Source organism: Ciconia boyciana, chromosome 29 (assembly GCF_034638445.1).
Source record: "Ciconia boyciana chromosome 29, ASM3463844v1, whole genome shotgun sequence".
Lineage (NCBI taxonomy): Eukaryota > Metazoa > Chordata > Aves > Ciconiiformes > Ciconiidae > Ciconia > Ciconia boyciana.
Window position 1 is genome coordinate 1,103,528 of NC_132962.1, and position 11,628 is coordinate 1,115,155.

The following is an 11,628-nucleotide window of genomic DNA, read 5'->3' on the forward strand; positions in this document are numbered from 1 at the left end:
CTCTCGTCACGGCGGGCGGCAGTTCCGGCCGGCTGGTTTTTTATTCTGTACATTAAGTTAAAGGTGTTGGGGGGGTGGTGACATTGGGGACAGGGATTTGGGGACTCAGGTGTCCCCCGAGGTGGCAGGGGGCTTCAGGGTGAGGCGTAAGGCCGGTCCCGGCTCGGCCAGCGCCACCGCCACCGCCGCTGCCACCAGCAGCTTCTTGGCCTCGGTCACGGCCCTGGGGGCTGGCATCAGCTGGGGAGGGGACAAAATTAGGCGGGGGGGGACACGGGGACACACACGAGGGGCAACGTGGGGTCCCCTTGGTGTCCCCTTGGTGTCCCCCGGTGTCCCCCGGTGTCCCCCGGCCTTACCTTGTCCACGCGGTGGCAGCGGATGAGCCCCTGCGAGTTGAGGAAGAAGGTGGAGAAGGCGTCGTAGGACCTGGGGGGGGACGGAGTCAGGGGCGGGCGTGGGGACACGGGGGACACAAGGGACACGGGGTGGCATCCCACCCCCAGGGAGGGACGGGGATGTGGGGACATGGGGGACATGGGGACATGGGGCTGGCATCCCCCCCCCGGGGAGTGGCGGGGACATGGGGACACAGGGCTGGCATCCCCCTCGGGGAGGGACAGGGACGTGGGGACACGGGGGACGTGGGGACACAGGGCTGGCATCCCACCCTGGGGAGGGACGGGGGCATGGGGACATGGGGACACGGGGCTGGCATCCCCCCCCGAGGAGTGGTGGGGACATGGGGACATGGGGACATGGGGCTGGCATCCCACCCTGGGGGGTGACAGGGACGTGGGGACACGGGGACATGGGGCTGGCATCCCACCCCGGGGGGTGACAGGGACATGGGGACACGGGGACAGGGGGCTGGCATCCCACCCTGGGAAGGGACGGGGATGGGGGGACGTGAGGTGACAGGGACACAGGGCTACAGTGACAAAGGGACCAGGGGGTGACAAGGACAGTAGGCCATGGTGACAGGGTGACAAGGACATGGTGACAAAGGGGACATGGGGTGACACACCCTCCCCAGTGCAGTGCCGGGGCAGCAGCGGGTACTGGGGTGACAAGAGGGTGACAAAGGGTGACAGTGGGTGACAAGAGGGTGACGGGGTGCCAGTGGGGTGCCAGGGGGTGACAGAAGGTGACAGGATGTGACCAAGGGTGACAGTGGGGGCCAGGGGGGTGTGAGGGGGTGACAGCGGGTGACAGAGGGTGACAGAGGGTGCTGGGGGGTGACAGTGGGTGCCGGTGGTGACAGGATGTGACAAAGGGTGACAGTGGGTGCTGGGGGGTGCCAAGGGGTGACAGTGGGTGACAGCGGGTGCCAGGAGGTGACAGTGGGTGACAAAGGGTGACAGTGGGTGCCGGGGAATGACAGTGGGTGACAGCGGGTGCCAGTGGGTGCTGGGGGTGACAGTGGGTGACAGCGGGTGCCAGGGGGTGACAAAGGGTGACAGTGGGTGCCGGGGGATGACAGCGGGTGACAGCGGGTGCCAGTGGGTGCTGGGGGTGACAGTGGGTGCCAAGGGGTGACAGTGGGTGACAAAGGGTGACAGTGGGTGCTGGGGGGTGCCAAGGGGTGACAGTGGGTGACAGCGGGTGCCAGGGGGTGACAGTGGGTGACAAAGGGTGACAGCGGGTGCCAGGGGGTGCTGGGGGTGACAGCGGGTGCCAGGGGGTGACAAAGGGTGACAGAGGGTGACAGGGGGTGCCGGGGGGTGACAGCGGGTGACAGGGGGTGCCGGGGGGTGACAGCGGGTGACAGCAGGTGACAGTGGGTGACAGCGGGTGCCGGGGGGTGACAGCGGGTGCTGACCGGAGGAGGTGGCGCCCGTCGCGGCGGTGGGGGCGCAGGAGGCCGAGGTGCCGGGGCAGCCCCGTCAGGCGCCAGCGCGCCCGGATGCTCCAGTCCTCGGGGTGCCGGGTCAGGGCCAGCACCTCCAGCCGCGGGCCGGCCAGGTAGCCCCAGGCCAGCGCCCGGCACAGGGCCGCCGCCGCCCGGTACATGGGCCGCCCGCTGGCGGGGGGGACGGGGACACGGGGACACGGGGAGAGGCGGCCGTCACCCCCGGCCCCGCCGTGGGGTGGGGGGTGGGGGGGGGTGGGGAGGGCACTCACCGGGTGTGCAGGCGCAGGGGGGCTGATGAGCTCCACGTCGGGGGCGTAGAGGCCGCGGTCGGGGAGGCGCAGGAAGAAGTTGGGGAGCTGGGGGAGGGGGGGGAGGGAGGGGGTCACCCCCACACCCCTCCCCCATCCCACCCCGGGGAGACAGAGCCCTGCGGGAGGTGGCGGGGGAGGGGGGCCGCTCCCCATCTTGTCACCCCCCATGCCGTCACCCCTTCTATCTCGTCACCCCTCCCCACGTTGTCACCCCCTCCGTATTGTCACCCCCTCCCCATCTCGTCACCCCCTCCCCATCTTGTCACCCCCCATGTTGTCACCCCCATATTGTCACCCCCTGCATCTTGTCACCCCTCTCCCCATCTTCTCACCCCCATCTTGTCACCCCCCCACCCCATGTTGTCACCCCCTCCCCATCTTGTCACCCCCCGTGTTGTCACCCCCCACATTGTCACCCCCTCCCCATCTTGTCACCCCCTCCCCATCTTGTCACCCCCTCCATCTTGTCACCCCCTCCCCATCTTGTCACCCCCCACCCCATGTTGTCACCCCCTCCCCATCTTGTCACCCCCGTGTTGTCACCCCCTGCATCTTGTCACCCCCTCCATCTTGTCACCCCCTCCCCATCTTGTCACCCCCTCCCTGTTTTGTCACCCCATCTTGTCACCCCCAATCTTGTCACCCCCCAATCTTGTCACCCCTCCACCTTGTCACCCCCTCCCCCCACCTTGTCACCAAGTGCCCCACGGCCACACCGAGGCCACCCCACCACCGCCTATAGGTGACACAGCCTATAGCGGGGCAAGGACGGACCCGGGCCCGAAGCCACCCTCCTGTCACCCTCCTGTCACCCTCCTGTCACCCTCCTGTCACCTCGTCCTGCAGCTTCTGGTGCATGACGGCCAAGTGCTCCTCCATGCTGGGCGGGGGCGGCGGGGGGTCCGGCAGCCGCCAGGAAGGGGCCCGGGGGACGCAGGAGGAGGAGGAGGGCGGCGGCGGCGGGGCCGTCGCGGACGGCGATGTCGTCTTCGCGCTGCCCGTCCACCGTGGTGATGTCACCTGCCAGCCCCTCCGGTGGGGACAAGGCTCGAGCGCGGGGGCTGCCGGGGGCCGGGCCGGGGGGCAGGAGGGGCAGCGCCGACACCCGGCCCCGGGGGGGCTCCAGGTCCTGGGGGGGGGGAATGTCCTGGGTGGGGGGGGAGCTGCCCCATAGGAGGCTGGAGCTGCCCCATGGAGGGCTGGAGCTGCCCCATAGGAGGATGGAGCTGCCCCATGGGAGGATGGAGCTGCCCCATAGGAGGCTGGAGCTGCCCCATGGAGGGCTGGATCTGCCCCATAGGAGGATGGAGCTGCCCCATGGGAGGATGGAGCTGCCCCATGGAGGGCTGGATCTGCCCCATGGGAGGCTGGAGCTGCCCCATGGGAGGCTGGAGCTGCCCCATGGGGGGTGATCTGCCCCATAGGAGGATGGAGCTGCCCCATGGGGGGCTGGATCTGCCCCATAGGAGGATGGAGCTGCCCCATGGAGGGCTGGAGCTGCCCCATAGGAGGATGGAGCTGCCCCATGGGGGGCGATCTGCCCTATAGGAGGATGGAGCTGCCCCATGGGGGGTGATCTGCCCCATAGGAGAATGGAGCTGCCCCATAGGAGGATGGAGCTGCCCCACAGGGCACGTGGCAGGACCCCCCCCAGGGACGGAGCTGCCCCATAGGTTGGATCTGCCCCACGGAGGGATGGATCTGCCCCACAGGAGGATGGAGCTGCCCCATGGAGGGATGGAGCTGCCCCATAGGAGGCTGGATCTGCCCCATAGGAGGATGGATCTGCCCCATAGGAGGATGGAGCTGCCCCATGGGGCTCCCAGCGGGACCCCCATGGACGGAGCTGCCCCACACAGGGGACCCTCAGCCACCCACGGCCCCGCCCCCAAGGCGTAGGCCCCGCCCCTCAACCCGCTTCCCCAGCAGGAACCTGGTCTGGGCTATTTGCATAATCACGCCCCTTCGGAGCAGCCGGCTCCGCCTCACCTCTACTCAGAGACGTCTATTTGCATAGCCACGCCCCCCCCGGCGCCCACCCCACTTCTCGCCCGCGGCTCTTATTTGCATAGCCACGCCCCCAAGCAGCCCCGCCCCACCTCACTTCTACTCTGCTGCATCTATTTGCATAGCCCCGCCCCCATCACGTCTACTATGCTGCGTCTATTTGCATAGCCACGCCCCCACCATCAGCCTCCTTCTACTCCGCTGTGACTTATTTGCATAGCCACGCCCACAAAGCGACACCTGTCCCACCTAACTTCGACTTCGCGGCGTCTATTTGCGTAGCCACGCCCCCAAGACCAGTCCCCGCCCCACCTCTCTTCTACTCCGTGCATTTGCATAGCCACGCCCCAAATAGTCCCCGTCCCATCCTTCCTCTACTCCGCGTCTATTTGCATAGCCCCGCCCCCAAACAGCCCCCGCCCCACTCCTACTCCGCTGCTCCGCTTTGCATAGCCCCGCCCCCTCCCCGCGCAATCAGGCGCCCTCCTCCCGCCCCGCCCTGTATTTGCATAGCCCCGCCCCCTCGCCGCGACCCTCACCTGCGGCCGCGCTCGGTAACGGCGGCGCGGCGGGTCCGGGCCGGCCCCAGCGGCCGCGGCCGGGGGCCAGGCGCGGAGCGGGGCGGCGGGGCGGAGGCGGGCGGCGGCGGCAGCGGCGGCCCGGCCGTGCCGGTACATGGCGGACCCCCCCGCTTCGCCTCGGCCGCGCCTCGCCTCAAGCCGGCGCTTGCACTGCGCCTGCGCGTCCGCCGCCGCTCGGCGCTGGCTCCGCCCACGCCGCGCCCCAGCGCGCAGGCGCGGTAGGCGGTGGAGGCGCCGCGCGCATGCGCGGGGAGAGGGCGCGGAGCGCGGGGCGGCAGGCGGCGCGCCGGGGAAGGTGACCGGGAGGACGCGCATGCGCGGTGGCGGGAGCGCACCGCGCCTGCGCCGGCCAGGACGCGCATGCGCAGCCGCTCCCCGCCCGGCGGCCGGGCCCATTCGCTCCCCTTCGCGCGGGGCGGAGCCCGGGGGGGGCGGAGCCAGCTCGGCGGCAGCCAGTAAGAAAGCGGCTCTGCAGCGAGGGAGGCGGGGCCTAACCCACATGGGGCGTGGCCAAACCCCGAAGGGGCGTGACTTAAGGAAGCGGCGGGGTTAAGAATGGGCGTAGCAGCCGTACAGCCGCGAGCCACAGGGCAGGGGGCGGGGCTCGGCGAGGCCACGCCCCCCCGGTGGTGACGTCACCCCCCTCAGGACCCGACAGGACGAGAGACCCAAAGCTGATTTTACCGGTTTTATTGAAATGTAACCAAAAACGGGGGGGAGGGGCACCCGTGGGTGCTGTGGGGGAGGGACAGGCACCCACGGGGGCTGTGGGGCAGGAACTGGGACCCCCCAGTGGGGCTGTGGGGTGGGGACAGGCACCCATGGGGGCTCTATGGGGCAGGAATTGGGGCTGTGGGGCAGGGACGGGCACCCACTGGGGCTATGGGGTGAGGGCAGGCACCCATGGGGACTGTGGGGCAGGAATTGGGACCCCCCCAAAGTGGGGCTGTGGGGCAGGAACAGGCACCCATGGGGCACGGAGAGGCACCCACTGGGGCTATGGGGCAGGAATGGGCCCCCCCTGGGAGCTATGGGGTGGAGACGGGCACCCACGGGGGCTCTATGGGGCAGGAACTGGCACCCGCTGGCTCTGTGGGGCAGGGACGGGCACCCATGGGGCGGAAATAGGCACCCATGGGGGGGCTATGGGGCAGGAACTGGCACCCACTAGGTCTGTGGGGCAGAGACAGGCACCCATAGGGCAGGAATAGGCACCCCTGGGGGGGCTATGGGGCAGGAATTGGAGCTGTGGGGCAGGGACAGGCACCCAGGGGAGCTGTGGGGCAGGGACTAGCACCCACTGGGGCTATGGGGCAGGAATGGGCCCCCCCTGGGAGCTATGGGGTGGAGATGGGCACCCACGGGGTGAGGACGGGCACCCATAGAGGCTCTATGGGGCAGGAACTGGCACCTGCTGGGTCTGTGGGGCAGGGACAGGCACCCATGGGGCAGGAATAGGCACCCTTGGGGGGGCTATGGGGCAGGAATTGGGGCTGTGGGGCAGAGATTAGCCCCCACTGGGGTTATGGGGCAGGGACGGGCACCCACAGGGGTGGGGACAAGCACCCGCAGGGACTTATGGGGTGAGGACAGGCACCCATAGGGGCTATGGGGCAGGAACCGGCACCTCCTGGGAGCTACGGGGCGGGAAGGGGGCACCCGTGGGGCAGTGCCGGGCACCCCACGTCCCCCCCCAAGCAGGCGCCGAGCCCCCCCACGGCCCCGCCGTGGGGAGAGCTGCCGTGGGGCTCAGCGGCCGGCGCGCCCGAGGGAGCTGCGGGGGCGAGAAAACAGCGTGGGGAGGAGAAGGGAAAAGGGGAGGGGGGGGGCAGTGAAAAACGAGGCCAAAAATCACAAAATTGAGAAAAAAACGGAGAAAAAGCAGAGCAGCCCACCTGGCGCGGCGGTGCTGGGGGGCGTCCGTCCGTCCGTCCGGCGGCCGGGGGTCCGGGGGCCCGTCCGGCGCCTCCCGCCGCAGCAGGAAGGGCCGGAGGCTGCCGCGTACCGGCGAGCCCCCCGCCCGCCCCGAGCTCAGGTTGAAAGGCCAAGGAGGCTCCGCCTCTTCTCGTAAAACTGCAACCGATTGGTTAAAGCTTAGCTAAGGCCCGCCCACTGCGGGAAGCGCCGTGCCTCAGTTTCCCCTCCCGGCTCCCGGCTTACAGTCGCGCTCCGACAGCGAGTAGGGCTTGATCTCCTCTTCGGGGCGCTTGGGGGGCGGGCGGCGGGGGGGCTGGGGGGGGACACGGCGTTGTTAGGGCTGGGGAGGGGGTCGCTCTGTGCCCCCACCCCCCCTTGTGCCCCCACCCCCCAGACCTCACCTGCTCGGTTGGAGAAGAAACCCTCGAAGATGACGAAGTTGTTCACCTGCCGGGGGGCGGGGGAGGAAGGCTGGGGGTGATTTGCCCCCCTCCCCCCATGCAAAAATCTGGGGTGATCCCCCCCCCCTTATGGCCGCACCCCCCACTGGGCAAATCCATGGGGTGATTTGCCCCCAGGGCAATTCTTAAAGCCCCACCCCCATGGGGCAAATATTTGGGGTGATTTCCCCCCCGGGGCAATTCCCACGGCTCCCCCAACCTGGGGAAACCCAAGAGCCCATTTAACAACCCCCCCCCCAGAGCCAAGAGCGGGGCCAAATACCCAGGGTGAGGGGCACCCCAGGATGGGGAGGGACCCCAAAAGAGGGTGGGGGCACCCCAAGAGTGTCCCCCCCCCTCACCTGCGGGATGGCGTCGGTGAGGCCGTAGTGTTTGCGGAGAAAAGCCAGGAGCTTCTCGGAGGGGCGGTCGACGGCCAAGCGCCAGGGATCCACTCTCTCGCTCTGCAAGGTGAGGGGGGGGGCAAATGAGACACGGGGGGGGGTCCCCAATGTCCCCTTTGTGTTTGTGTCCCCCCCCCTTTTTGTCCCTTTTTGTCACCTGCAGCATGTGCTGGAAGAGCTGCCGCCCGTAACCGTGTCGCTGGAGCGATTCGTGGATGTAAAAATCCAAGACGCAAAGCGGCTCCGCTTCGTTGTGGGCGCCGTTACGGTCCTGGGGGGGGGGACACACAAGATGGCCGACAAGGGGGGACACACACACACAAAATGGCCGTCAAGGGGGGACCCAAGCATCCGCCACCCCCTCAGCCCCCCCCGAACTCACCAGGAGGAAGAGCTTCTTGTAGCCCACCTTGAGGAAGCCGACGACGGCGCCTTTGGGGGTGCTGGGGTGGGGGGAAGAGAAGGGATTTTTTTTGGGGGGGCTCCGGATGGCGGGGTCCCCCCTGGGGTGGGGGAAGGTGGGGGGTCACACGCACGCGCGCGCTCACCCCCGGCCGTCGGCGTGGTGGAGGATGTAGAGGACGTGGCGGGTGGCCTCCATGCGGGCGGCGCTGGTGACGGGGGCCGGGAGGCCCTGGGCCTGCGCGGGAAGAGGCGTTACCCCCCGCCCCGGTGCCCCCGTTATCCCCCCCCCAGTGCCCCCCGTACCCCCCTACCTTGGCCGAGGCCTTGCCCAGCTCATCGATCACCGTCCTCAGCTGCTGCTCCAGGTCCCCCCTGCGCCATGGGGACGCGGAGAGGGGACAGTGTCACCCCCAAATCCTCCCTGTCCCCCCCAAACAGGACCCCGGGGGGGGGGTGTGGGGGTGTGTGAGGAGCCATTACCCAGCATGCCCCGGGGCAAGGCCTGTGGGACCCCCTGTTTCCCAGCATGCCCAGGGACACCCCCCCCCCATTAACCACCATGGCCCGGGCAATGGGGAACCTCCAGTTTCCCAGCATGCCCCGCGCCCCCCTTTGTTTCCCTGCATGCCCCGCGCGGGCAAGCCTCAGCCCCGCCCTCTCCCCCGCCCCCCAGGCCTAGGCCCCGGTACCGGTGGGTGGGCCCGCGGCGACCGGCGGGCCGCAGGTGTTGGTCCACCACGCAGACTCGGTCACCCAACACCGGTGCCAGGTCGAAGGGAAACTCCATGACCGCTCCCCGCCGGGCCCGGCCCGGGCCCCGCCGCCGCCTCCGCCCGCCGGGCCCGGCCCGGCCCCGCCGCCGCCACAACCGCCGGGCCCCGGCCGGCGCTAACCCCGCCCCTTAGCAACCGCTGAACCAATCGCTGCCTCCTCTTCGCCCGCCCTTAGCAACCAAGCCCCGCCCCCTCCGCCACAACCCTCCGCCCTTAGCAACCAGCCTCCCGCGCCGCCGCAAAGCACGACGGGAAACACCCCCTCCCGCCGCCGCAAAGCACGCTGGGATATATCCCTCCTCCCCACACCCCCACCCCGGACGGCCGCCATTTTGGGGGCGCGGCGGCCATTTTGAGACCCCCGGCGGCCATTTTGGCAGCATGCCCGCCATCTTGTCAGCGCCGTGCCTCAGTTTCCCCGAGTGGAGGAAGAAAGCAGCCGAGTTTTGAGGGGTTGCAGCCGCTTTATTCCCCCCTGTGCTCCGCACAGGGGGCCGGAGAGGCATCGGGGGGCGTCCCCGCGGCCGGCGGGGCTTCTTCTTTCTTCAGGTAATCCTTGTAGAGACGGCGGACGCGGGCGATGGCGGCGGCGGGGGGAGGCTGCCGCTCGTACCAGGGGTACCAATGGCGGCCAGGGGCCAGGGCGGGCGCTGGCGGGGTTTTGCCGACAGCCGGGTGTCGGTTGGAGAAATCGTCCCGGGGGACTGGTACGTAGGGCACCTGCAGCCATAGGAGACCTGGGAGGGGTGGGGAGGGGGCGGGTGAGGGGCCGGGGGGGGCACCCATGGGCGCTGCTCCCCCCTCGCGCCCACCGGCAGGGCTCACCGTGGTCCCGGGCCTGCGCGATGGCCTTGGTCAGGAGCTTGTGCTGCTTCATGCAGACCCCTGAGGGGGGGAGACGCGGTCAGCGGCCGTGGGGGCACCCGCCGGCACCCATGGGTGCCCCCCGCCCCAGCACCCATGGGTGCCCCCTCACCTGTGTGGGTGGGGTGGAGGATGTTGCCCGAGTGGGGGCAGATGAACTGGTCCAGGAGCTTCACGTTCTGTGGGGGGAAACGGGGGAGAGGAAGAGGAAAAAGGAAGGGAGGAAAAGGAGAAGGGGGAGTGGAAAAGGGGGGGAGGAAGAGGGGAAAAGGGGGGGAGGAAGAGGGGAAAAGGGGGGGAGGAAGAGGAAAAGGGGGAGAGGAAGAGGGGAAAAGGGGGGGAGGAAGAGGAAAAGGGGGGGAGGAAGAGGAAAAGGGGGGAGGAAGAGGAAAAGGGGGGAAGAGGAAGAGGAAAGGGGGGAAGAGGAAGAGGAAAAGGGGGGAAGAGGAAGAGGAAAAGGGGGAAGAGGAAGAGGAAAAGGGGGAAGAGGAAGAGGAAAAGGGGGAAGAGGAAGAGGAAAAGGGGAAGAGGAAGAGGAAAGGGGGAGGAAGAGGAAGAGGAAAGGGGAGAGGAAGAGGAAGAGGAAAGGGGGGAGGAAGAGGAAGAGGAAAGGGGGAAGAGAGGAAAGGGGGGAGGAAGAGGAAAAGGGGGGAGGAAGAGGAAGAGGAAAGGGGGAGGAAGAGGAAGAGGAAAAGGGGGGAGGAAGAGAAAGAGGAAAAGGGGGGAGGAAGAGGGGAAAAGGGCGGGAAGAAGAGGGGAAAAGGAGGGAGGAAGAGGAAAGGGAAGGAGGAAGAGGAAAAGGGGGAAGGGAACCCCCAATCTTTTCCTTCCCCCCAAACTCACCCGAAAATCCACATGGAGGTGGCGGTCGCGGCAGATGGGGCAGGGGTTTCCCACCGGCTTCCCCCGGCGCTGGAGGGGACAACGGGGGGGGGACACACACATGATGACATCATCGGGGGGGCCCCAGTCCCTCCCAGTCCCCCCAGTCCCTCACCAGACAGGCCTTGCGGGTGCGCTGGGGCGGGACGGCGCCCTTGTGGTTGCGGCGGTAGCCCAGCCAGACGGGTCGGGCGCCGTAGGCGGCGCGGTACTCTGCGGGGGGGAGGGGATGGGGGTGGGGGAGGAGTGGGGGAGGGGTGGGGGACCCCCCCCCCCCCCCCTCCCCTACCTTCGCTCTCCAGGTACGCCCAGGGCCGCTCCTGGTAGGGGCTGGGGGGGGGCGGGGGTGCTGCCTGGGTGCTGCACAGCCGGGGGGGGGCCTGGGGGAGGGGGTGACGTCACGGCCGTGCCCGCGGTGGTGACGTCACGGCGGGCTGCCCCCGAATACCCCATTCGACGCACAGTGACATCACGGGAAGAGTGTGACACCGCGCTATGACATCACAGCCGGCCCTGCCCTCGAGGAAGGGGGCCGGCAGGGCGGCACGGCTGTGACGTCATACAGCAGGCCAGCAGCGCGCGCATGCCTGCGCCCCGCCCCCTCCCAAGGCCCGGCCCCCCCTCCCCCTCCGGCGAAGACCCCATGTGACGTCACCCGCCCCCGTGACCACACCGCCGCACGTGGCGGCGCGGAGGGGCGCGGCCCGTTCCCCGGTGTGTCCCGTCCCCCCCGGCCGGCCCGGCCCCCCTGCCTCACCCGAGCCCACAGCCGCCGTCCCGGTCCCCGCAGGCCCCCGGCCGCCGCCCGCAGCAGCGCCAGCCCCATGGCCAGCGCCATCTTGCCGGCGGGCCGCGCAGGCGCAGACCCCGCCCCGCACGACGGAGGGGAGGGGGATGAGGGCGGGGCGCCGCCATCTTGCCGTCCGGCCCCACCCTTCCCCTCCCCCGCAGCCGCGCATGCGCAGCCGTCGCCGGGTGAATAAAAACTGCGCCACACGGCCGGAGGACAATAGCGGGCGGCGGCCGCGCATGCGCAGGGCGGCGGCGGCGCAGGCGCGGCGAGGGGCAAGGGCGCGCGGCGGCGCCTGAAGGGCGGAGGGAGGGGCGGTGCGGCGGCTTCGGCGCAGGCGCAGTAGGGCAGCTCGGTGACGTTAGCCCGGGCGGGGCCGGTGGAGGGAGGGGCGAGCGC

At 69.5% G+C, this 11,628-nt stretch overlaps 3 protein-coding genes across 5 annotated transcripts; all 3 read right to left on the reverse strand.

The window, feature by feature from the left end:
* Positions 1-17: 17 nt before the first annotated feature.
* C29H6orf136 (chromosome 29 C6orf136 homolog) lies at positions 18-4,943 on the reverse strand. The gene is given in 8 exon segments (XM_072848030.1): positions 18-240; positions 360-429; positions 1,823-2,023; positions 2,125-2,142; positions 2,144-2,211; positions 3,001-3,072; positions 3,074-3,295; positions 4,713-4,943. Coding segments are annotated over 8 exon segments (924 nt in total). The 5' UTR covers positions 4,851-4,943; the 3' UTR covers positions 18-105.
* A 486-nt stretch (positions 4,944-5,429) lies between these two features.
* Positions 5,430-8,801, reverse strand: ATAT1 (alpha tubulin acetyltransferase 1). Of its 2 annotated transcripts, XM_072848017.1 has the most exons (10): positions 8,610-8,801; positions 8,232-8,292; positions 8,064-8,155; positions 7,898-7,958; positions 7,673-7,786; positions 7,474-7,575; positions 7,073-7,118; positions 6,915-7,011; positions 6,650-6,827; positions 5,430-6,528 (listed from the first exon to the last, which is right to left on the reverse strand). In XM_072848017.1, exons 1-10 carry the CDS (start codon positions 8,705-8,707, stop codon positions 6,361-6,363), a joined length of 1,017 nt encoding a protein of 338 aa, XP_072704118.1. In that variant the 5' UTR covers positions 8,708-8,801; the 3' UTR covers positions 5,430-6,360. The 2 variants fall into 2 exon arrangements, with proteins under 2 accessions (XP_072704118.1, XP_072704119.1); XM_072848018.1 differs by lacking the exon at positions 8,232-8,292 and having other exon boundaries at positions 8,610-8,747.
* Positions 8,802-9,143: 342 nt separating this feature from the next.
* Positions 9,144-11,369, reverse strand: MRPS18B (mitochondrial ribosomal protein S18B). 2 transcript variants are annotated; one of them, XM_072848044.1, is made up of 7 exons: positions 11,197-11,352; positions 10,729-10,819; positions 10,555-10,652; positions 10,401-10,469; positions 9,670-9,736; positions 9,519-9,578; positions 9,144-9,430 (listed from the first exon to the last, which is right to left on the reverse strand). In XM_072848044.1, exons 1-7 carry the CDS (start codon positions 11,275-11,277, stop codon positions 9,159-9,161), a joined length of 738 nt encoding a protein of 245 aa, XP_072704145.1. In that variant the 5' UTR covers positions 11,278-11,352; the 3' UTR covers positions 9,144-9,158. The 2 variants fall into 2 exon arrangements, with proteins under 2 accessions (XP_072704145.1, XP_072704146.1); XM_072848045.1 differs by lacking the exon at positions 10,555-10,652 and having other exon boundaries at positions 11,197-11,369.
* Positions 11,370-11,628: the final 259 nt, after the last annotated feature.

What these genes read in the sequence shown, in the direction of transcription:
- ATAT1 (XM_072848017.1), bottom strand. Translation starts at nt 8,707, where the DNA reads ATGGAGTTTCCCTTCGACCTGGCACCGGTGTTGGGTGACCGAGTCTGC. An exon ending in TCTTCCAGCACATGCTGCAG is followed by an intron (nt 7,576 to 7,672) that starts GTGACAAAAAGG and finishes CTCACCTTGCAG; the next exon opens with AGCGAGAGAGTGGATCCCTG. An exon ending in CCCCAGCACCGCCGCGCCAG is followed by an intron (nt 6,529 to 6,649) that starts GTGGGCTGCTCT and finishes TCGCCCCCGCAG; the next exon opens with CTCCCTCGGGCGCGCCGGCC.
- MRPS18B (XM_072848044.1), bottom strand. Translation starts at nt 11,277, where the DNA reads ATGGCGCTGGCCATGGGGCTGGCGCTGCTGCGGGCGGCGGCCGGGGGC. An exon ending in GGCGTACCTGGAGAGCGAAG is followed by an intron (nt 10,653 to 10,728) that starts GTAGGGGAGGGG and finishes TCCCCCCCGCAG; the next exon opens with AGTACCGCGCCGCCTACGGC. An exon ending in CCTCCACCCCACCCACACAG is followed by an intron (nt 9,579 to 9,669) that starts GTGAGGGGGCAC and finishes TCCCCCCCTCAG; the next exon opens with GGGTCTGCATGAAGCAGCAC.